Below are 26,395 nucleotides of genomic sequence, written 5' to 3'. Positions count from 1 at the left end.
GCAACAGTAACCTCTTCAACAATCTGTGGCGCAATTGGCAGGCCGATGTGGCCGAGGGGTTCTAGGCGCTTTAGTATGGAACCGCGCAACCTCTACGGTCGCAGGTTCGAATCCTGCCTCGGGCATGGATGTGTGTGACGTCCTTACGTTAGCTAGGTTTAAGTAGTTCTAAGTCTAGCGGGCTGATGACCTCAGATGTTAAGTTCCATTGTGCCCAGAGCCATTTGAACCATTTTGTGGCGCAATTGGCCGTCGGCCTCTCCCAGTAGCGTTTTCCAAATCGCCGGATATTCGAACTTCCGAGTCATGTTCTTCAACGCCGGGGCGGAAAGAGAACCTCTCCCTATTCCTTTAATGCGTCGGTGATACTCGCGGAGAGCAGCAACATTGCTGCTGTTGGTTTAATAAAACAGCTTTAGTAAAACAATGCTCACCTTATCCATATCCTTGTTGGCTGTCTGCAGCAGTAATGTGTTTCAGTCCTGCATTTCTGTATCACTATCGGCGACTAACGGCAAGTCACGACAGTAACACTGCTAACAATGCAAATCCTGCAGCGCACGGTCGGAACATCATTCCTATAAAGTTAGGTATTACCCGACCATGCTATCATTCCACTTGACCTCCCGTGGTCGTTAACGGAAACACGTGGTGACGTTACAGTAAATGAGTACTGTAGTGACTAATGGTTCAAATGGCTCTGAGCACTATGGGACTCAACATCTGAGGTCATCAGTCCCCTAGAACTTAGAACTACTTAAAACTAACTAACCTAAGGAGATGACACACATCTATGCCCGAGGCAGGATTCGAACCTTCGACCGTAGCCGTCGCGCGGTTCCAGACTGAAGCGTCTAGAGCCGCTCGGCCACACCGGCCGGCTAGATGCAGTTGGTACGTACGCGTCAGCATGCGTACCTAATACGAGGGTTGGAACTTAAATAGTGGTAACTCTTCCTAGATGCAATTGGTACGTATGCGACAGCATGCGTAATTAACACGAGGGTTGGAACTTAAATAGTGGCAATTATTTATTCACAACAGATACAAAAGAGTTACATGTTTGCACTTGTTACTGTCCTTCAGATTAGTTCAAATTGGCTCTGAGCACTATGCCACTTAACTTCTGAGGTCATCAATCGCCTAGAACTTATAACTAATTAAACCTAACTAACCTAAGGACATGACACACATCCATGCCCGAGGCAGGATTCGAACCTGCGACCGTAGCGGCTACACGGTTCCAGACTGTAGCGCCTAGAACCGCACGGCCACTCCGGCCGTCTTCAGAGTAGTCACCAGCGTTGTGTACAACCCGTTGCCAGCGTTATGGAAGGAGTAGATACCGTTAGCAGAGCCTGTTCTGTTGATGGTGCGAATGGAGCGGTCTAAAGTTATGGTGATTCTCGTGTTCGACTGCGATAGTGTTATCCTAACGCATTACGTTCCTCCACGGCAGATCGTCACTGCACCATATTACTGTTCGTTTTTGGGGCATCACCGGCGACACTTTCTGCTTAACTCACCCATCATTTTGCACGACAATGCGCGGGCGCATACAGCGCAAGCTGTGGCTGCTCTGTTCGGTCGACGGGACTGGGAAGTACTGTACCATCCACCATATTCCCAGGATTGGGACTTTGATTTGATTCCGAAGATGAAGGAACCACTTCGTGGCATTCGCTTCAGAACTGTTCCAGAGATTCGATAGGCAGTCGACTGCTCCATTCGCACCATCAACGGAACAGGCTCTGCTAACGGTATACTACGCCTTCCACAACGCTGGTGACTACTTTGAAGGTCAGTAACAGGTGCAAACATGTAACTCTTTTGTACGGGTTGTGAATAAATAGTTGCCACTATTTAAGTTCCAACCCTCGTATGTTTCAAATCGCCACTAATCTAGTAATCAACCACTTGTGAACGATGAAACCAGACAAGATTATGGATCCACTGTACATCCTCTCAGTGACCCAAGCGAGTTTTGTGAGTAATGAAATCCATGTCAACAACGCACTGCGCGACACATTTATGCGTCGCAGTGCGGTGACCTCACCAAAGCCTCTTGCGTTCTAATTAAATAAAAGCACTCGGCAGAGTGCTTTCAGTCTGACAGCCATGCAAAGAGGGTGGCGTGATGTGGCGGGTTAGCATGTGTGCGCCATCTTGTCGTAATGGCAGGTGCACTGGATCCTCTACGAGCGGACTTGTGTGTAGGACCAGCAGCCTCTGGGGAGCCGTTAATTCACAAAATGGCCGCTTGTTTGACATACATTTTCCCCTTAATTGAGCCAAACAAAAAATTTGTGTTGCGTGCGTGGCGTGAATTATTGTGCGGCCTCAGCGGTTCCAAAAAATAACCTGCCAACAGAGAGAGAAAACAGACATACGACATGTACTGCCGAGATTTTGCCGTTTTTCAGAAATGAGGCCATTAACGATTGCACATACTGCGAGAAACTGTCCCTTACGGTGTCTGTTGATCGAAGCTATAGCAATTTAGAGCACACAAGCGTTTTGTATATACTGACACTGACAATATGAAACATACAGAACGTCGTAGCTCTCGCCCCCGAAGAGGCGTTCTGTGTACTTTTTCCGCCAATCCACTCACTCTTCTGCGTTTAACAAAATTTCCATATCACTCATAATGTTACCATCCTCACTTTTAACCCGCCGGGCTAGCCGCACGATGTTGGTCCCCGGCACGAATCCGCGCGGCGGATTAGTATCGAGGTCTGGCGTGCCGGCCAGCCTGGTGATGGTTTTTAAGGCGGTTTTCCATCTGCCACGGCGAATGCGGGCTGGTTCCAGTTATTCCGCCTCAGTTCCACTATGTCAGCGATTGCTGCGCAAACACTGTCTCCACGTACGCGTACACCGTAATCACTCTACCACATAGTTTGGCATTTGGGATTACACTCGTCTGGTATGAGACGCTCCCGAAGGGGTGTGGGGCGGGGGGGGGGGGGGGGGGGGGGAGGAGGGGAGCAGGGAGGGTGTCCACTAGGGGCCGAATCGCACAATAACCTTGGGTTCAGTGTGCGGCGGCGGTGGGACGGATGGACTGCTGCGGCCTGTTGTGTGGCTGTGAACCACTGAGGGCTACTGCGAGACGAAGTCTCTCCGTCGTTTCTAGGTCTCCGCTTCAATACACAATACACACCCTTACTTTCAATTTCACTGCAGGCTGTTTTGACTTTCCTGTATGCTGCATCAGTCCTTCTGAAGACCATTTCGTTTTGATATCTCCACATTTTTCCAGGAGCCGTTTAGTGTTGGGTTCCCATCACTCTATTTCATTTCTAAGTGATTTATATAGCTGTTTTCCTGTCTTTGTCTGAGTATACTTCCTTCTTTCGCCTATCAGCTGAAGTATTTCTTCTGTTATCCAATGTCTCTTCGCAGTTAGCGTGGTTGTAACTATGTTTGTCCGTCCTACATCTGTGATTGCCCTTTTTATCTGCCCACTCTTCTTCATCTTCGATATCGCAGTGCATACAGGCTTAGAGAACATCAAAAACATCTCACCATTCCTCAGTGCTTCACTATCCCATCCCCTTCCACATAGGTTCTTCCGCACAACTGTCTGAAACTTAAGTCCCCTCTCTATCATTAGCAAACAGTGATCTGCATCTATATCTATAACTCAAAAACAGTCTTAATCGCATTTACTATTATTATTATACCGCCAACCGGTTTCAACCCTACGTAGGGGGCCATCTTCTGGGCATTTACACCATTGGTCGACTGCTGGTTTCCTGCCGATATGTAGACAGGAGTGACACCACCAGCAGTCGACCAATGGTGTAAACGCCGGTTAGCGGTATAATAATAATAATAAATGCGATTAAGACTGTTTTTAAATTTTTGATTAATCAACCTAATCGATGCTTCTCTCCACAACCATGTTGTCCAAAAATCTATGCATCTATATCTGCTGCTGAATTCACATTATCGTCCAAAAGCTGATTTGAGACTCTCTTTCTGACCATAATGTAATCCAGATGAAGTTATGTTTCATTTTATGTAATTAAATTTATCGTGGTTTACTTCCTTTAAGGTTTATACGTAGTTCACATAGATGGCGCCATGTAACCAACCGATGTGTTCTCCATACAGCCCGCCTTCCGCAAACACTAGTATTCAATGAACTGTGGATGAAGCCCGACGAAGAGGCATTACATGCATTGACCAAAAACGATAGTGGTATGTAATATACAAACCATATGAGTTTAACCATTAATTGAAACTTTTGAGTGACATCATCTAACTATGTACGTCTCCTATTCTTATCACTGAGAATGGCTGGTTTCTAGCTGAAATCTAAATCTGCCAATAAAATTTAAAAAGGACGACTGATAGCTGAAATCTGTTATTTACAAGTCAATATAAGAGTCGCTGCGTGCAACAGCCTTCTGAATGGAAGGTAACCTGATTCAGATGAAATCTTCCCGTGTCTCCCGGTCTTTTCCAAATACAGCCTCTTGTGATTCTTAAACAGTGTTCCAGTACCCCATAATTATTATATTGTCATTTTCCTTTACAAACGAAATTACCTATTCAGTAACCTTACATATTTTATCTCTTCGGCCTTTGCTTGTGTTGTCTTCATGTACATCTGAACTGTTGTTGTTGGCGTTGGTTTGCTGTCGATTGTGATGAGAGAAACCCCTTCACTGAACCGTTCACAATAACTCATTCTCTGCTCTGTCTTCCTATTCACAACAGATCCTACTCCAGTTCACCAGTTTCTGTTACTGTTTTTACCCTATATTCGTCTTATCAGAGCTGTCCTGCTTTGCATTGCACTTCAGTGACCCCCACTTTATCTAGACTCTGCTTTTGCATTTCTCTTATCAGGTTTTCTAGGTTCCATATACAAACTTCCGGCATTCCAGGCTCCGACTGGCAGGAGGTAACCCCTTCGTCAGTGCCTCCCCTTGGTAGTCCGCTCCTAGAGATCCGAATGGAGGACTAATTTGGAATCTTTTGCCAGTGGAGAGATCTTCATGGCACTTTTTCAGTTACTGGCCACATATCTCGTAGATAAATACACTCTAAGACCGTGACGGTATTGCCCAATGCGACGGAAATCGCATGTACAGACAAACAAATGATTAAAATTTCAGAAGATTTGACGAGTTATTTAAGTGAAAGAATTTAAATCGAACAAGTCAAGATCACTTTGGTCCACCTCCGGCCCTTGTTCAAGTAGTCATACCGATTGGAATTGACTGATAGAGTTTTTGGATGTGCTCCTGAGGGATATCGTTCCAAATTCTGCCCAATTGGCACATTAGATCTTCAAAATCCAGAACTGCTTAAAGGACTCTGCCAATCGTTGGAAACGTTCACAATTTGGGAGAGATCCCACAACCTTACTGTTTACCAAAGGGTTTGGCAAGCACGAAGACCAGCTGTAGAAAACATCGCCGTGTACTGGCGGACATTAGCTTGCTGAAATGTAAGCCCATGATGGCTTGCCATGAAGGGCATCAAAACAGGGCGTAGAGTATGGTCGACGTACCGCTGTACTGTAGGGATGCCGAGAATGACAATCAAAGGGATCCTGCTATGAAAAGAAATGGCACCCTAGACCATCACTGCTGGTTGTCGACCATACAGGGGTCGACTGGCAGATTGGTATCCCACCGCTATCCAGGGCGTTTCGAGACACGTCTTTGCTGGTCTTTGGGGCTCAGTTGGGGGGGGGGGGGGGACACTCATCACTAAAAACAATTCTGCTCCATTCGTCGAGTTTCCAGGCCTAAGATGTATCTGGAGACCCCTTGGATAGCGGTGGATACAAGCCTAGCTGTCGCTCACCATACAACCCCACAACCAGTTGTGGTGGTCTGGGGTGCCATTTCTTTTCATAGTAGGACCCCCTTTAATTATATTCCGCAGCACTCCTACACCACAGAGATTCGCTGACGATATGCTACGCCTCGCTTTTTTTCCCCTTCGTGGAAAAAAGCCATCTAGAGGACATCCAACAACTCTATGAATCAATGCCGAGTCGAATGAGTGCTTTCCTAAGGGCCACAAGAAAACAGAAACTGTTTGAGATGCGGTAATGTAGAACGACGTTGAATATTAGGTTGCCTGATTAGAAATGAAGAAGTTCTCTGCAGAAACAGCTAGGAAGTTGACACATTGAGAACAATAACAGGAAGAAGCAGCAGGCTGATAGGGCATGTATAAGACACAGAGATTGGAATACATCCATCACATACTTGAGTATGCAATGTGCAAGTGCGAAGAGTTTGGCACGAGTGAGAAAGTTGTGGTAAGTCGCATCAATCCAGTCAGAACACTGAAGCGCGAAGAAATGTTCCACTGGAAACCATTGTATAAAAGACACGTAACACATTCTAAGACAAAAAAAAAAGCTTTGCTACGAAGGAATCACCTGAATGGGACGGAAATCGGTAGGTGTGAGGTGCATGTATGGACAAACAAATAATTACAACGTCAGAAAAATCGAATGACTTATCCAAGAGAAAGAGCTTCACAAAATGAGGGTGTCGATATAACACGTTGGTCCACAGAGGTTTCTGCGGAGAACTTCCTCATTTCTAATCAGGCAACCTAATATTCAACGTCGTTCTACATTACGGCATCTCAAACAGTTTCTGTTTTCTTCTTTTCCGGTTTTCCCGCAGCTGGAACTGCCCTGTCTTATTTCGGGTCTTTCCAGTAGGATGCAATTCCTGTCTGTTAGCTTTCATAGAACGTCCTTCGCCGTCATAGCACTGTAACAAGAGGCACTCTAATGTCAATATGTCTTTCGAGTTCTAAGAGCGCAGTGGGAACTGACTGGCTCGCTGCTCCAGTTATCGACTGCCAGTTTTGGCCCCAATGCACTTCTTTTGGCTGCGAGTATGCGACTCTTTGGCGACGGACTTACGAACGAGTCTGACGGCTGAGATGGCCGACTTTACTGTGTATAGATAATTAGTAACAATTGGTTACTTTCTGTTTTTCCTGGTTTTATAATTTTAACAACCAGTACTGTATTCAGTGATTTGTGTAACCACTTAGATCAGTGGTTCCCAACATGGGGGTAATTCTACATCTACATCTACATTTATACTCCGCAAGCCACCCAACGGTGTGTAGCGGGATAAAATGAAATTTTATGAGGGGTAAAAACTAAACAATTCGATTCTGTTTTAGTCAATAAACTAAACTATGTTCAAAAGATCATCACTATTATCACAATTTTGTAAAACTCCCATATTATTTATATAAGTTATCACTAAGCAATTTTTCTCAATTATCAGCATTAATGCGGTGAAGGTTACAGTTTCCTCAATTAGTCCACCCACTACACACATATTTTATACTTTGTCCAGTACATCGCTGAAGATAAAAATGAGACACACACGTAACAAATGCTAAATATCTCAAGAAAATTTCTGCAAGTTGTTGATAGTCTTCTCCAAGTTGTAGATAGTACCTGCAGTAATCCAGAATTTGCTTCATTACTCACTTCGAGACAGATAAATGAATTTATTGACAGTACGACACAGCAGTAACTAAACAAGGGCTACTACAGAGCTACACAAAATTTTATTATTATTATTATTATTATTAGAGTGGCTAGGCACCAAGCTTTAACAGCCTGAAGTCCTCCAATTTCTGCCAGTTCAGAACTAAGGTAGTGATTTGTGAACAGTAAGTATAGTGCACACATGAGAACTTGTTTGATTTTAAATGGGGTTGCAGTGTGCAGGTCGCGCAAGTGTCACAATGGGGAAGAGTAATGCAGAGGAAGCATGTTTTGTAGCAAGTGTGTACCTTCACTGACGATAGTTAGATTTCTTGTCTGAGAAGGAGTTGTGGGTAGCATTTCCGATGCACCACGAATTCCTCCAGCACTCATTCTCTCTCTCTCTCTCTCTCTCTCTCTCTCACACACACACACACACACACACACAGACACACACACACACACACACACACACACACACACATTGAAACATCCCCGTAGGAAAATTTGTATTTCACTGTGCTGGAAAACCTCTGCGTTATTTGATTTTCAAACAGCTGAGCAAAACTGAACGTACTCAGACATTTCGCACTTTACTTAATCTGATCAACACTAAACTGACACATTTTTTTTTTTTTGCGCAACGCAATCTGACTTTCAATAACCCCTCAAAAGAATGGACCTGACTAACAATAACCTACACCTCTCATGAATCACTTACCTCACAAAAATCTTCGTTACTCGAACTACTGCAATACAGCGTGCGCCAATACTGCCAGCTGAATGAAAGATTCTAGCTACTGAAGGCACTAACTACTGATAGGCATAGTTAGCAAAGGAAAGATTTTGATAGAGAACAAACAATGTATTTACCTTAATAATGTTCAAAAGTCTTATATATATCAGTTCATTATATCCAGTATTACAAATTTACTCTTTCTTATGGACACACGTCCAGATCGTCCGCTCTCAAAATTCTGCCGTCTCCCTCCCCACATCCACCATTGCTGGCGGCTCACCTCCAACTGCACAACGCTACGCGCTGTTCACATCCAACTGCCCAACACTACAATAGCGAATATTCCAACAATGCCAACCAGCCACAGACTGCACACAGCACAGCCAGTCATTTTCATATAGAGCGCTACGTGGCGTTACCAACATAAAAAGCTAAATAGCCGACTTAACAACATATACACTAAATATCATTGATCATTTTAAAAATAAGTGGTCCGAGAAGTCGTTTATTCTACACTTATTCTACGCTTTAGTTAGGTGCTAAAGTTTGTGATAATATAGAACAGGGAGACAACACATGGTGGTAGAGGGGAGGGAGACTGGATGTGGGGGGAGGGGTACTAGCTAATGTCTGATTGCATCCAGGAGTAATAGTCCATGAAAGGTTGGCAACGCTGACTTAGATGGTTGTTAAGCGTTTCTCGTAATTAACAGTTCTGTACTGACCTCTCGGCAGCGGGGCGGCCTACCTCGCCGACGTAGCGCAGGCCATGTATGCTGGTGTTGCGGCAGTACTCTGAGAAGTGCGACACGGAGTGGTTGACGCTGGCGCCGGGGATGTTGCGCAGGCTGCGGCGAGAGTCCAGCTTCTCCAGCGGCGGCACGGCGCGCTTCACTGCACCACCCAGCGCGCCTTCCTTAAGCCTGCAAAAGACCCACACACCGCTCTGCGGACCCGCTGCTGTATGTAACACAGTATGTGTACCGGGCAATTTCCGAGCCGAGGCTCTCTGCTCTCGGCAGACAGTCTACACCAGATAACCAAATAGATGAAAGTCAACTCTACTTTTTCAAAGTCATATTGTACCAAAGTGGTATCAAAAGACGAAGTGATTCACTGCAACAGTTTCAGTCGTTGCAAATCGTCACCAGACATCTAACTAATAAGCTCACAGCACAAATTATTAACTACGTTATGTTAACCGGGGACCTAGAGATGACGGAGACGCTCCGGCTCCGCCGCAGCCGCTGTGGTCCGCAACCCCACGACGACTACCGCAGTCCACTTCACCCCTCCGCCGCCCCACACCGAACCCAGGGTTACTGTGCGGTTCGGTCCCCAGTGGACCCCCCAGGGAACGTCTCACACCAGACGTGTCTAACCCCTATGTTTGCGTAGTAGAGTAATGGTGGTGTACGCGTACGTGGAGAATTTCTTTGCGCAGCAATCGCCGACATAGTGTAGCTGAGGCGGAATAAGAGGAATCAGCCCGCTTTCGCCGAGGCAGATGGAAAACCGCCTAAAAACCATCCACAGGTTGGCCGGCTCACCGGCGTTAGACCGCACGGCCAACCGGGCGGGTAATTATTAATTACTCCTTTAAATTTGCACTCTTGTTGCTCTGTAGAATTTGTACCAAATGGTCATGTGATAAAGGGGCTCCAAGAGAGAGAGCAGCATTCTAAGACTGCCATTTTCTCAGGGTCGTAACTAGGCTGGAGTAACGGGACTATTACCAGGTGCTCCCGAGTACGAGCGGTCCCCTGCCTCCCAAAAACAAAGAAATATAAAATATGAGGAAAATATAAAGTTCTGTTAAATTTCTTTCCAGCTACAGTCACACCAAGTGGTTTAAAATCCACGAGCTTTCGTCCGAGTAGTCCTCGTCCGTTGTCAAGTGGTGACAGTCACCGATTGACAATAGCTAAGAAATACAGGCCGAAAGCTGGTGGATTTTAAACCACTTGAGGCGGGTGGAATCTCGAGAGAACTTTATTGTTACATATCGCCGTGAAACCAAGCATTCGTAAATTAAGGTTCGTTTTCCGACCGTTCTCTTCGTAGTATCCACGTCCACCTGCGCACAGCTAAATATGGCTATGGTGCTTTTAATGGTTGGCGAGCATCCTCAACTGGCCTTAGATATTACTGTGCTTACAGGGAAGAATGGAATATAAAAACTGCACAGAGAAAGACGTAAAAACGAACAGAGGACCATAAACGCAATTGTTGAAGGAAGATATAGGTAAATCAGTGCTGCAGTCTGGACTATGCGGCTGGTCCCGACAGAGGTTCGAGTCCTCCTTCGGTCATGGGTGTGTGTGTTTGTCCTTAGGATAATTTAGGTTAAGTAGTGTGTAAGCTTAGGAACTGATGACCTTAGCAGTTAAGCCCCATAAGATTTCACACACATTTGAACTTTTTTTTTTTTTTTTTTTTTTTTTTTTTTTTTTTTTTTTTTTGTAAATCAGTTTTAGTGGAAAACCACGCACTCTGTCTGATACAACTCAGGCCCTGGTAGGCACAACAGGATACTACAGTAAGTGTTACACAGACTGAACAGGGTTGCTACACAGACAAATAATTTTAATCAGAAAGAAGGAAGTGTGAAGTTCAGTGATATATAGTTTTCGGTTGCGTACCATGATCCACAACTTGTTTGGTAGTCGCATACTACGCTGAAAGGATTCAAAGACTTATTCTGCGAGTATCAAGTTAAGGTTAAGCCCAACCTTTTGATCTGGGATGTATGACACTATCTAATTCTTTGAAATTCTAGAGATTTAAGAGTAAGATGTGAAATTAAATAAAAGTAACAATAGTTCTTAAAATAACAGTTGATTCCTAGAACTTCGTTGCTCTTTTAGAGTAAGAAAGAAGGTGAACGAGGTGTAACACTAAGTCGTGGAAGGAAATGCAATACTAGAGCTTTGTTACTCTTTTGGAAATACAGTGCAAAGTACTAGAAAAATAGCAACAGAGCGTCAAAGGCCTTGAAATCTGAAAGTAAGGGAGGTTCAGCTGCCCCTACCTCTCAGTTTCATGCAGCCCACAGTGCCTTCAAACACCACGCACAAGATTTACCCGGACGGCAGCCAGCGCACACGCACCGACAACCAATTAGATGCCTCTTAACTCGTGTTGTCAGCCCCTAGAGTTACTATTACAAACCCACATAAGCGTGTCGTTTCTGGATCCAATATTTTCGTGGCTAACATTTACGAGTCCAGCGTCCGTTGCTTGACAGAGGTCTGTAGGAACATCCTTTAATCCTTCAACTTATGACAGATTTTAACACAGGCTGGACATTCATTGCTGATGATGGTTTTACCAACTGAAGAAGGCTGAGAACTCTGCCTAGCCACGCTAGCCGTTACTCTGCGACATTTTGAAGTAACTCCTTATACCATATGACATAGCATTATACACACCAGAAGATGCAACTTAAAAAAGTTGCGAAACCGGTTGTGCGAGTTTAATCGACTTCAACAAACGCAGCTATTGCGGACTATGGGACTTTTCATTCAGTTATATGTTTTAGCTCCCGTATATAAAAACCTGTGTTACACTGTACGAATGGTCAATCAGTTATGTATAATTACTTTAGCTGTGGCTGCCCTAGTTTTAAAATAATCTGACTCGTACAGTAAGTTTGAATGTTATATCACGAGCTCAAAACCAGATAGAGTTGCAGGCGACCAACATATGTTGTAATTTAAAATCTTTGTATCTTTATAAGCATTCTGCAGTTTTATGTTAAAGATATTTTTCTATGAGTGAATGTGCGTGTTATTGACGCGGGACTGCTTTTGTCTTATATTAGCTACAGTATGCCGGACTGGAACTCTAAATCAGAATGCGTGCCTCCCCGACAATGCGCTGCCGATTGCAGTACACGGTCACGCATCAAAGAGCGATTAAAAGTTGCAGTTAGATTTTGACAACCGCTCAATCACGAATGTGGCCCAGAGCCTTCAAAATCTAACGTATGTTTCGAACGTAACAAGATGTACCTCGAGGATACGACAAATCCCAGAACTTTCACATAAAACTTCTTGCCAGATTAAAATTGTCTGCCGGACTGGGATATGAAACTGAGATGACTTTGGTGACTTATGTGTAAGTTCTGTCAATTAAGGCACGATCATGCTTGTTTCTGTCAGATGTGTTGCGGCGTTATCTGAGGTGGTTTTGTCTTTCTAATGTGGGACCTTAACTCGTCTATTAAACATGAATTGTAGCTATTATTGTAAGGAGCTATTTAAAGGATGTTTAGCTCCTCGGCAGGGTACCTGTGGTCTAGGGGTAGCGTCTTTGATTAGTTATGAATACGTCTTAAATTCTGATTAATAGTCAGCACAATAAGTCATCCTCATCCTGCCAACAGTCTTGTCAAAGTGGGTGGAGGTTCAGGGCACTCTCTTGTCCTTGGAGTGGGAAACTGCCTCTAAAGGCGGAAGAATCGACAGTGATCAACGGCATGAGGATGCAGAAGACAACTGAAATCACTGCATTAAACACAAATAACATGTATCCACATGACATGTGGCGTGTAATTGAAAAAGTATCATGATGATCCTTCCAATGGCAAAAGATACCGGAATAGTACCCCACTGGGATCTCCGGGAACGGAGTGCCAAGTGGGACGTGACCGTGAGAAAAAGATTGAATTACCAACAAAAGCATAACGTTCTACGAGTCAGGGCGTCTAATGTCAGAAGCTTGAACGTGGTAGGGAAGTGCAAAGGCTCAATCTAGATACAGTAGGAGTCAGTGAAGTGAAATGGAGAGAAGACAAGCATTTTTGGTCAGATGAGTATAGGGTAGTATCAACAGCAGCAAATGGTATAACAGGAGCATGATACGTTATGAATAGGAAGGTGGGGCAGAGAGTGTGTTACTGTGAACAGTTCCGTGATAAGGTTGTTCTTATCAGAATCGACAGCAAACGAACACCTACAACAATATTTCAGGTACACATGCTGACATCGCAAGCTGAAGGTGGAGACATAGAGAAAGTATATGAGGATACTGAAAGGGTGATACAGAACGTAAAGGGAGATGAGATCTAATAGTCTTGGGGGACTGGAATACAGTTGTAGGGGAAGGAGTAGAAGAAAAGGTTACAGGAGAATATGGGCTTGCGACAAGCAGTGAGGAAGGAGACAGACTAATTGAATTCTGTAATAAATTTCAGTTAGTAATAACGAAGTTGTTTCCAGGGCTGTTGTGTCCATCTGGATGCTATCGTTGAAGTCCCATGATATTTCGGCGAATAACCTTTCCGCCATCATCAGGTGGTTCTGATGGAATGGTCTGTCTGCTCATTGTCAGTGTTCCCCACAACAATGACACGAAACAAGAACATTGTCATCCGAGACCTACCGAGACGACTGTCCCCCCAGGCGATCAAAACAGACTTGACTGCCCAGCGGTACGTCATCAAGGCGGACCAGCAGATGGGCAACATAGGGAGCAAATGGCCCCTGTATCAGGTCACACTGCCAGGTATCCCGCAAAAAAAAAGGAAAATAAAGATGATCCTGGCTGTCCCTATGACCACTGAACAACTGTGCCGCAAAAACAAGATGGTGCAGTGCTTCAGATGTCAGGGCCTTAATCATATTGCACCACACTGCTCCATGGCAATAAGATGCAGAAAGTGCGCCGAGGCCCATGACACAAGGACATGCACAATAAAACACACGGACCCACAAATAAGGTGCACACTGTGTGGTAAAAACCACACAGCGCGTTACCAGGGTTGTGAGGCCCACAAAAGACACTCACAGCAGGCAAAGGGCACCAAGGCCGCCCCCCTTGCAAGCAAACAAAACACCACCAACCCATCAAGCCACACAAGAAAACAAAACACAACACACATGGACAAGACCTGGGTAAAACCAAGACCGGACACACCAAGGGCAATTTATGCGGAAGTGGTTTCTCCTACAAGAAGCCATGGAAACGTAGCCCCATCACCACAACACCAGACACCATCACAAGAACAACACCGCGAAGCACACAGTAACAACGACCAGGTCCACCATGACAGATAAAGCTTTAGGGAACCCCACACAGCCCACACCCTCGGATCAGGTGTTAGACATTATGGTGCAGACCATGAACCTCGTCATGGAAATGATGAAGGAATTCAGGGAGGCCCAGAGGCAGAACACACAGATCCTAGTTGCCCTTCAGGCAGCAGTGCAGCAGTCGCTCCCCTCTGCGACTTCCTCAGTAGTTTCAAAACACCATAATGAATAGATGTGAAACATCCAAGGCCTGACAATTTGCGTCTTTAACGCAGACAGCATTGTTAATCAAGAGGTCGAGTTCAGAGAACTCATGAAGGAGTTCTCCATCGACATATGCATGATGGGGGAAACCCACCTAAAACCGGGAATAAAAGCGACAGTCCCCAACTATGTTAGCTATCGCAAAGACAGGCCAACACAAAGCGGAGGAGTGGCCATATACATAAAAAGAGGGATCAACCACCACCAGGTATTCTTAGCAGCAAGCAATAAAATCGAAGCAGTGGCGGTGGAAGTAACCACTGGCACCGGACTCTTAAGAACTGTTGCAGTCTAGCGACCCCCACATGACCAGATAGATGAGGGAGACATAGATGTTCTAGGGCAAATTGAAGGCAAACTCGTAATAGGGGGAGACTTCAATGCCAAACACCCTGATTGGAATTCTAGAGTAACCGCCAGAGCAGGCGCCAAACTGCAAGAACTAGCGCCCACCCACCACTTCGAAACATGGGGTCCAGTCGAGCACACACATTTTCCGAAAAACGGAGGCAGGCCCGATGTGTTAGAGATAGCTCTCATTAGGAGGGTTTGTAGCCAGTGATTCTAGGAGTCGATGTGGGAGAATGGGTAGCACTCCCACGGTACCAGACGTCTTACAAAGTACAGACTGGGAGCGATACCGAGAAACTGTCGCCTCTGATGTCGCTCGCGCTCCGCCACCTACTGCCGAAACAGTAGAACAAGCGCTGCAAGACTTAACAGACACAATCTTGCAGGCAGCGGAAGAGGCCACCCCTCCACAAAGGGATGGCCCACAGCCGCAAATACAGCTTCCGGAACATTTACTAGCTCAAATTGACATAAGAACAGAGTGGCAAAAGAGTGGAAGATTGCCAAAAACCAGGCCACCAGTATGCTGCTCAATCGTCTACAGAGAGAACTGAAGGTAGCACTCAATGAGCACAGAAACCAGCAATGGCAAAACCGCCTCACAGCTCTCAAAGTAGACGATCATACACTGTGGCAAGCAACCAAACAGTTCACAAAAAGACGCGCTAGGATGCCGCCACTGCACGGCGAGCGGGGACTGGTCTACATCCATGCTGGGAAGGCCAACGCCCTCGCCGACTCCTTCGAGAAGCAGTTTCAAGCGGCAGAACCCCAGGATGATGAACATGAAGAGGTAGTCAGTCGTCAACTGGCTGTCTCCCTCAATGCTGAGGAGGACCCAGAGGACGAACCCATAGTTTTTTCCCCCGAGGACGTGGCAAGGGTAATTAGGTCCCTCCCTACAAGAAAGGCGCCAGGGCACGACAGTGTCACTAAACAGTTAGTCAAAAATCTCCCACCCACAGCGATCACACACCTCGCGAACGTCCTCAACGAGATTACTCGTTCCCGCAACTTCCCAGCTTGCTGGAAACATGCGGAAGTGGTCGCGATACACAAACCAGGCAAAGACCCTCTATTCCCACAGCACTACAGGCCGATTAGCCTTTTGCCAACCCTCAGCAAGATCTATGAGCGCCTCCTGCTAAGACTCATACAAGACCATATTACCAGAGAGCAAATTCTACCGGATTTCCAATTCGGGTTCTGGCAGAACCACTCTGCCCCACAACAGGTCATGAGAGCTGTTGAAGCAGCCACAGAGGGCTTCAACCACAGAGGCTAATGCGGGATAGTGCTACTAGACGTAGCCAAAGCCTTTGATTCAGTATGGCACAGAGGGCTACTCTACAAGTTATACACACAAGGGTTTCCCGGGAGCATAGTTCAGCTGATCAAAAGCTATCTCACGAATAGAACTTTCTCTATCAAAGTAGAAACTGCCACCTCCATCAAAAGGCGTATTCGTGCTGGGATGCCACAGGGATCGGTCCTGGGGCCCGTTTTGTACAGTTTGTACTCTGCGGACACTCCAATGGCCCCCCTGGTGCACACTGCACAGTACGCAGACGACACAGCCTTCTACACGAGAAATGCGAATAAGGACCTGGTCATTCGTAGGCTACAAAGGGTTTTAGACGACACAGATACCTTACCCCGTCGCTGGCGCATCACCATCAACTCTGAAAAGACGCAGGCAGGCTATGCTGATTACCCACAGGCTCGGAAGGCGCGAATCTCCCCAACGTCCCCCCCCTCCACCTTCACCTAAACGGAACCCCAATCCCCTAGCACAGAACCGCCAAGTACCTTGGCGTAACCTTGGACTCTCGTCTTACGTGGAAACCCCACATAGACGAGGTACACAAGAAGGTCTGTGTCAGAATGTCCACTCTATACCCAATCCTGAACTCAACCAGCTTCCTTCCCTGCCCAGTACCAGGCCTTTTTTTTTTTCATCAGTCTATTGACTTTGATGCGGCACGCCACGAATTCCTTTCCTGTGCTAACCTCTTCATCTCAGAGTAGCACTTGCAACCTACATCCTCAATTATTTGCTTGACGTCTTCCAATCTCTGTCTTCCTCTACAGTTTTTATCCTCTACAGCTCCCTCTAGTACCATGGAAGTCATTCCCTCATGTCTTAGCAGATGTCCTATCACCCTGTCCCTTCTCCTTATCAGTGTTTTCCACATATTCCTTTCCTCTCCGATTCTGCGTAGAATCTCCTCATTCCTTATCCTATCAGTCCACCTAATTTTCAACATTCGTCTATAGCACCACATCTCAAATTTTTCGATTCTCTTCTATTCCGGTTTTCCCACAGTCCATGTTTCACTACCATAGAATGCTGAACTCCAGGCGTACATCCTCAGAAATTTCTTCCTCAAATTAAGGCCGGTATTTGATATTAGTAGACTTCTCTTGGCCAGAAATGCCTTTTTTGCCATAGCGAGTCTGATTTTGATGTCCTCCTTGCTCCGTCCGTCATTGGTTATTTTACTGCCTAGTTGACAGAATTCCTTAACTTCACTGACTCCGTGACCATCAATCCTGATGTTAAGTTTATCGCTGTTCTCATTTCTACTGCTTCTCATTACCTTCGTCTTTCTCCGATTTACTCTCAAATCATACTGTGTACTCATTAGACTGTTCATTCCGTTCAGCAGATCATTTAATTCTTCTTCACTTCCACTCAGGATAGCAATGTCACCAGCGAATCGTATCATTGATATCCTTTCACCTTGTATTTTAATTCCACTCCTGAACCTTTCTTTTATTTCCATCATTGCTTCCTCGATGTACAGATTGAAGAGTAGGGGCGAAAGGCTACAGCCTTATCTTACTCCCTTCTTAAGACAAGCACTTCGTTCTTGATCGTCCACTCTTGTTATTCCCTCTTGGTTGTTGTAGATATTGTATATGACCCGTCTCTCCCTATAGCTTACCCCTACTTTTTTCAGAATCTCGAACAGCTTGCACCATTTTATATTGTCGAACGCTTTTTCCAGGTCGACAAATCCTATGAACGTGTCTTGATTTTTCTTTAGCCTTGCTTCCATTGTTAGTCGTAACGTCAGAATTGCCTCTCTCGTGCGTTTACTTTTCCTAAAGCCAAACATCGTCACCTAGCGCATTCTCAATTGTGTGTGCTGCCTCGCCCCAGCCAACGTGCGATGGGTCACAGGCTCTCCAGTGCAGAGGAGAGCCTGTGACCCATCGCACGTTGGCTGGGGCGAGGCAGCACACACAGTTAAGTAGTGTTATTGACTTAGTACGGATGTACCGTGTAATGTTAATAAATTTTATGGGGACCTGCCGTTGTGGGTGTTCATTTTAGAAATTGACTATGCCCATTTAGGCAAGCTGTTTTTTATTTTGTTCTGAAGAAGGCGTGGTTATCCACGTTGAAACCTGGGTAAACACCGGGAATTTTCGCAATCGAGGCGGATTATTCATAATTTACTTTCAATGTATTCTTTCCACATATCTGCTCTCTCTTCTGCATTTAACAGTGGAATTCCCGTTGCACTCTTAATGTTACCACCGTTGCTTTTAATGTCACCAAAGGTTGTTTTGACTTTCCTGTATGCTGAGTCTGTCCTTCCGACAATCATATCTTTTTCGATGTCTTCACATTTTTCCTGCAGCCATTTCGTCTTAGCTTCCCTGCACTTCCTATTTATTTCAATCCTCAGCGACTTGTATTTCTGTATTCCCGAATTTCCCGGAACGTGTTTGTACTTCCTCCTTTCATCAATCAACTGAAGTATTTCTTCTGTTACCCATGGTTTCTTTGCAGCTACCTTCTTTGTACCCATGTTTTCCTTCCCAACTTCTGTGATGGCCCTTTTTAGAGATGTCCATTCCTCTTCAACTGTGCTGCCTACTGCGCTATTCCTTATTGCTGTATCTATAGCGTTCGAGAACTTCAAACGCATCTCGTCATTCCTTAGAACTTCCGTATCCCACTTCTTTGCGTATTGATTCTTCCTGACTAATGCCTTGAACTTCAGCCTACTCTTCATCGCTACTATATTGTGATCTGAGTCTATATCTGCTCCTGGGTATGCCTTACAATTCAGTATCTGATTTCTGAATCTCTGTCTGACCATGATGTAATCTAATTGAAATCTTCCCGTATCTCCCGGCCTTTTCCAAGTATACCTCCTCTTGTAATTCTTGAACAGGGTATTCGCTATTACTAGCTGAAACTTGTTACAGAACTCAATCAGTCTTTCTCCTCTTTCATTCCTTTTCCCAAGCCCATATTCTCCTGTAACCTTTTCTTCTACTCCTTCCCCTACAACTGCACTCCAGTCGCCCATGACTATTAGATTTTCGTCCCCCTTTACATACTGCATTACCCTTTCAATATCCTCATACACTTTCTCTATCTGTTCATCTTCAGCTTGTGACGTCGGCATGCATACCTGAACTATTGTTGTCGGTGTTGGTCTGCTGTCGATTCTGATTAGAATAACCCGGTCACTGAACTGTTCACAGTAACACATCCTTTGCCCTACCTTCCTATTCATAACTAATCCTACACCTGTTATACCATTATCTGCTGCTGTTGATATTACCCGATACTCATCTGACCAGAAATCCTTGTCTTCCTTCCACTTCACTTCACTGACCCCCTACTATAACTAGATTCAGCCTTTGCATTTCCATTTTCAGATTTTCTAGGTTCTCTACCACATTCAAGCTTCTGACATTCCACGCCCCGACTTGTAGAACGTTATCCTTTCGTTGATTATTCAATCTTTTTCTCATGGTAACCTCCCCCTTGGCAGTCCCCTCCCGGAGATCCGGATGGGGGACTATTCCGGAATCTTTTGCCAATGGAAAGATCATCATGACACTTCTTCAACTACAGGCCACATGTCCTGTGGATACACGTTACGTGTCTTTAATGCAGTGGTTTCCATTGCCTTCTGCATCCTCATGTCGTTGATCATTGCTGATTCTTCCGCCTTTAGGGGCAATTTCCCACCCCTAGGACAAGAGAGTTCCCTGAACCTCTATCCGCTCCTCCACCCTCTTTGACACGGCCGTTGGCAGAATGAGGCTGACTTCTTATGCCGGAAGTCTTCGGCCGCCAATGCTGATTATTTATCAAAATTTAGGCAGTGGCGGGGATCGAAACCAGGACCGAAGACGTTTTGATTATGAATCAAAGACGCAACTACTAGACCACGGCCCTTAACCGGCCAGTAATGGAATATGCGGCAAAGCAGCAGATGGACAAACTCCAAAGGCTGCAGAACCGCGGCCTCAGGAAGGCATTGCATTTACCTCTTGGATTTCCCCAGAGATGATCTGCACGCTGCAGCCGAAATCCCACTTCTGAGAGAGCGTTTCCAAGATCTGGCAAGGGCCTCCTATGAGGGTTCTTCCAGATCAGGAAACGCCCTCATCCACTCCCTAGGTCGGTATGACATGTCCCGCGACAAGCGCAAGCGCCCCATGACGATCTTCGACGATTAAGTCGAAGAGAAAATCCCAATATCCAATTCCCAAATCCTGCTCCTTCCCATATAACACCAAACATCTCGCCAATCTCAGGCAAATACCAGACACAAACGGAACAGTCATCACATATCACAGACACCAAAAAACTAAAGAAATAATCACACACACACGTACACAGGGGAGTAAAAGCCGAAAGGCTACAAACTCCCCCTCACACTTCCCCAAAGAGGGGAAAGTAAAAGATGAGAGCAGGCACGTAGACAGACCATTCCGTCAGAACCACCTGATGATGGCGGAAAGGTTATTCGCCGAAATTTCGTGGGACTTCAACGATCAACGATCGCATCCGGCTGGACACCCAAGAGCCCTGGAAACAACACATACGCTGGGAAAGCCTCGGATAACATATAGTTATAGCGAATACTTTGTTCAGTTACGCCGGCAGTGGTGGTCTAGCGGTTCTAGGCGCGACTGCTACGGTCGCAGGTTCGAATCCTGCTTCGGGCATGGATGTGTGTGATGTCCTTAGGTTAGTTAGGTTTAAGTAGTTCTAAGTTCTAGGGGACTGATGACCTCAGCAGTTAAGTCCCATAGTGCTCAGAGCCATTTGAACCATTTTTTGTTCGGTTACATCACGATCAGACAGAGATTCCGAAAACAGGTACTCGATTGTAAGGCGTACCCAGGAGCAGTTACAGACTCGGATCACAGTAGTAGAGATAAAGAGTAGGCTGATGATTAAGAGATTAGTCAGAAAGAATAAATACTCAAAGAAGTGGGATACGGAATTACTAAGGAATGATGACATTGGCTTCTCTAGGGCTATAGATACAACAGTAAGAAACAGCTCAGTAGGCAGTACAGTTGAAGAGGAATGGACATCTCTAAAAAGTGCAATCACAGAAGTTGGAAGGAAAAATATAGGTACAAAGAAGGTAACTGCGAAGAAACTATGGGTAACAGAATTAATAAAAAAAAATGGTTCAAATGGCTCGGAGCACTACGGGACTTAACTTTTGAGGTCATCAGTCCCCTAGATCTTAGAACCTAACTAACCTAAGGACATCACACACATCCATGCCCGAGGCAGGATTCGAACCTGCGAGCGTAGCGACCGCGCGGTTCCAGACTGTAGCGCCTAGAACCGGCCGGCACAGAATTTATACTCCAGTTGATTGATGAAAGAAGAAAGTGCAAAAATGTTGAGGGATATTTAGGAATACAAACTAGGAATGAAATAAACAGGAAGTGCTGCACGAAAAATGTGAATAAATCGAAAAAGAAATGATTGTTGGAAGGACTGACCAGCATATAGGAAAGTCAAACCAACCTTCGGTGCAATTAAAAGCAAGGATGGTAACATTAAGAGTGCAACGGGAATTCCATTGCTAAATGCAGAGGAGAGAGTGGATAGGTGGAAAGAGTACATTTAAGGCCTGCGTGAGGGGAAAGATAGTCCGGTGTGATAGGCGATGAAACAGGAGTCGATTTAGAAGAGATAGAGGATCCAGTTTTAGAACCAGAATTTAAGAGAGCTTTAGAGGACGTAACGCCAAATAAGGCAGAAGGGGTAGATAACATTCTATCAGAATTTCTAAAATCATTGGGTGAAGTGGCAACAAAACGACTATTCACGTTGGTGTGAAGAAAGTACGATTCTGGTGATATAACATCTGACTTTCGGGAAAACATCATCCACACAATTTCGAAGACTGCAAGGGCTGACAAGTCGAGAATCATCATACAATCAGCTTAACAGCTCTTGCGTCAGAGTTACTTACAAGAATAATATACAGAAGAATGGAAAAAATCTGGATGTGTTATAAGACCACCAGTTTGGCTTTAGGAAAGGTAAAGGCACTAGAAAGGCAATTCTGAAGTTGCGATTGATAATGGAAGCAAGAGTAAAGAAAAATCAAGACACGTTCATAGGATTTGTTAGTCTGGAGAATGCGTTCGGCAATGTAAAATGGTGCAAGATGTTCTAAATTCTGAGAAAAATTGGGGTAACTATAGGAAGAGATGGGTATATACGGTTTGCATGATAGCCAAGAGGGAATCATAAGACTGGACGACCGAGAACGAAGAGCTCGGATCAAAAAGGTTGTAATACAGGGATGTAGGCCCTCGCTTCTAATGCTCAATATGTACATCGAAGAAGCAATGATGGAGATAAAAGAATGGTTCGATAGTGGGACTAAAATTCAAGGAGAAAGGATATCAATGATGCGATTCACTGATGACCTTGCTATCCTAAGTGAAAGAAAAGAAGAATTACAGGATCTGCTGAATGGAATGAGAAGTCTAATGAGTACAGAATACAGACTGAGAGTAAATGGAAGAAAGACGAAAACAATGAGAAGTTGCAGGAATGAGAACAACGAGAAATGTAACATCGGGACTGATGATCATGAAGTAGATGAAGTTAAGGAATTCTGCTACCTAGGCAGCGAAATAAGCAATGGCGGACGGAACATGGAGGACATCAAAAGCAGACTAGCACTGACAAAAATGGCATTCCTGGCCAAGAGATGTGTACTAGTATCAAACACAGGCCTTCATTTGAGGTAGAAATTTCTAAGAATGTACGTTTTCAGGACAGAATTGTATGGTAGTGAAACATGGACTGTGGGGAAACCGGAATAGAAGAGGATAGAAGCATTTAAGATGTGTTGGTACAGACTAATGCTGAAAATTAAGTGAACTGATAATGTAAGGAATGAGGAGGTTCCGCGCAGTAACGGAGAGGAAAGGAGTATGTGGAAAACACGGACAAGGAGAAGGGACAGGATGATAGGGCATTTATTAAGACATCAACGTATGACTTCCATGATACTAGCGGAAGCTGCCGAAGGCAAAAACGGTAGAAGAAAACAGAGATTGGAATACATCCAGCAGATAATTGTGGACGTGTGTTGCAAGTGCTGTATTGGCATGAAGACGTTTGGCACAGGAGAGAAATTCATGTGCGGTTGCACGAAAAAGCACTCAGAAGACTCAAAAAAGGAGGTTCTTCGGTTAGGTCAGCTGGTTCTAATGGGATGTTGCGCAACTTGTTGACAATTTGTTTGTGGTAAGCTACTTTGGGCTTATCTGATGACTTGAGGTTTTATTGATTGTGACAGTTGTTTATGCTGAAATCCTAAAAATTTAATCCTTTTTGAATGTCTTGTGTTCAACAGATAATATAATATATGATGCAAATTATTCATTTGTTTTGCAATGTTGTATGTTTTTCGGTAATAACTCATACGAAATATCACTTTAACGACATTGAATATAATTTACTAGTCATGCTGTCGTGCTGTTTTGAAGTGACTTGTGTGGGTGCTGAATAGTTTTGTTTCCAACAAGATACCTCAATCTGTCACACATCGACTGCAACAGCGGACTTGTTACGAGAGAGGTTCCCAGGCCAAGTGATTTCTCGCAACGGTGGGGTCCATTGCCCGCTCATATCTTGTGATTTGACACCATGTTGTTTGACTTTGGGGAGAGGGCGGGGGGAGGTTGATATTTGAAACTTCGTGTGTAAACAAGCCACGATCACTCCCAGAGCTCAAGACTGAGATTCAGCATGTAATTTCAGAACTATCGGGGCGAGTGTATCGAAAAAATTGGCCAGGAGCGAGTAGGACTCACGCACAGAGGGTTCTGTACAAAATTAATTACATATATAGACCATCCATTCCGGGAATCGAGGATCTCGACAATTTTTGCCTGTTGTCGAGATTGATAATGACGAGTTATTGGTCCCAGTGATTCCAACATTTTCGAAAAGCTATAATTTCAATAAAATAAATGTGACACAAAGTGACGCAGGAGGCAGACGAGCATTATTACTATAATATTTCTTCGTTCAAGTTGACTGGGTCGCAGCAGTAAACGTCAAACATAACACAAGGAATTACTTCGTTGCTAATATGACGTGTTTCGGAATTTACTGCACAGAGCTATGGCGTTTCAGGTTGTATGTGAAACGAACATTCGTAGAATAGTCTGAGATAATCTGTTTCACATGCAGCTTGAAACGCCATATCTGCGTACACTAATGGCTCCTGGATATCTGATGATGGATAAATTCTGAAACACGTCACATGAGCAATAATGTCATTCCTTGCCCGATGTTTGACTTTAACCACTGCGACCCATTCCGACGGAATGCCAAAGTACTGTTTTTATTTCAGTTTTGACCTCGGAGAAGAAAAAACAAGAGAAATGTTTTTTTTCGTGCGATACAACTACAGATTAACAATTTTCGGTTTTTTTTTCTTTAATTGTACTGTGAAGCCCTACTTCTTGCCAAATTTCATGTTTGTAGATCAACGGGAGGTCCGTTATGGACTTTGAGGAGCGAGTTCGCCAGTATCAAAATTTGTGATACAAATGGCCGTATCTTTTGACTGAATTAGCTCAGAAGATAACGTTTATTATACAACAAAGGGTCCGTAGACGTTAGTATGTGACATAAATTTCTACTCGATATGTGTGCTCGTCCCTAAGAAGAAGTGGTCTTAACAGACGGACGGGAGGATAGACAGTCAGTCTGATAACAAATGACAAAACTTTGTTTTCGTCTGGTGTAATTACTTATCTATAGTTTTTAGATTTCTTCCCCTTGGTTGTAATGTGAAACCTTGGTTCTTGCCACATTTCATGATACAAGGCGAACGGGAACTTCCCTATAGGTTTTGATGAGTGAGTTTGCGAGTATCAAAATATGTGAACGAAGTGGCAGTAGCTATTGGCTGCATTGCCTTAGAAGCTTACATTTAATACATCGCCAAGGGCATACAGACCTTAGTACGTGACTTAAATTTCAACATGACACGACTACCCGGTTCTGAGAAAAAGAGGTGTTAACCGACGGACGAGCAAACAGAAAGTCAGAAAAGAAACAAAAAATAATCTTTCGTGTAATATAGTCACAAATTTACAGTTTTCGGACATTTTTCCTTTGGTTGTATTGTCAAACTTCCCTTTCTACCAAATTTCGTGATTCTAGGCCAACGGGAACTAGCCTATAGGTTTTGATGAGTGAGTTCACGAGTATTAAAATATGTGACATAAATGGACTTATCTTCTGACTGCGTTAACTTGGAAGCTTCAATTTTTTACACCGCTAAGTTTACATCTACTACACCGCCAGGGGCCTATACACCTTAGTATGTGAAATGAATTTCAAATCGATATGTCTATCCGTTTCTGGGAAAAAAGAGTTTTTAACAGTCAGACAGACAGACAGAGGGATGGACAGCGAAGAGTCCTATAACGATTCCGTTTCTACTATCAGAAGCACGGAACCCATGTATTATGAAAAAAATTATCGAAAGAACGAGAGCGTGCCTCCAGAGCTGTGGAGGGTATTTGAGTTATTTCATACATAATCGCAGGAAGCATACAGTAAATAAATAAATTAATTTCCTGAATAACTTTATATGCTGGCACGCACTCAAAAGCTGCGTTCCTTGTGGAACACCCTACACGGGCCTAACAGCCGCAGAGACTCCTGCACGGATCTTTTGTGAAGCCTCCCTCCCCTAGCCCCCGTCGTGGACTTACCCGTTCATCGCGTCGCGGCCGTGTGCTGTGCGTGGTGCGCTCTGCTGGACCCACTGCCAACAAGTGAACTGGCCACGCTCGCCACCCCTGCTGCTTCCGTGGCCGCCGCCCAACCACTGCTGTGCGCACGCCCATCCACGGTGACGTCACGATCAAAAAGCATCCGTGCGCCTCGCTTCTTTCGCAAGCACGACACCGAAAGGCCAAAAAGCTCTCCACACGACCATCCGTTTCTGAGCACCATCCTACCATCGGCAATACGGTCACAAGTTTTTCCTTCTACTACTAATAACCAGTGATTACATATTCGGAAATCGTTGAATAAGAAATTGCATTTGGTTCCAAAAGCGATAATGATATTTCAAAAACAATATCTGTTTTACAATAAGCACTTAAACGAATTATACAAGATATCAGCACATTTTAAGGTTAAAATTACGAGGAGCGTTCAATAAGTACGAGTAGTGC

The 26,395-nt window shown here is 44.6% G+C and overlaps 1 protein-coding gene across 1 annotated transcript in view; it reads right to left on the bottom strand.

Annotated features, from left to right (window-relative positions):
- LOC126336876 (pickpocket protein 28) overlaps positions 1–25,987 on the bottom strand; it is a 115,931-nt gene extending 89,944 nt beyond the window's left edge. Inside the window, exons 1-2 of the mRNA XM_050000984.1 lie at positions 25,928–25,987; positions 8,963–9,160 (exon numbers count right to left, since the gene is read on the bottom strand). Of these exons, the coding sequence (XP_049856941.1) occupies positions 8,963–9,160; positions 25,928–25,935 (206 nt within the window). The 5' untranslated portion in view covers positions 25,936–25,987. The remainder of the gene's footprint in view (positions 1–8,962; positions 9,161–25,927) is intronic.
- Between the last annotated feature and the right edge of the window lie 408 nt (positions 25,988–26,395).

This window comes from Schistocerca gregaria, chromosome 2, assembly GCF_023897955.1.
Source record: "Schistocerca gregaria isolate iqSchGreg1 chromosome 2, iqSchGreg1.2, whole genome shotgun sequence".
NCBI lineage: Eukaryota > Metazoa > Arthropoda > Insecta > Orthoptera > Acrididae > Schistocerca > Schistocerca gregaria.
Note: the sequence above shows the minus strand (reverse complement) of the source record. Positions and strands in the feature narration are given on the sequence as shown.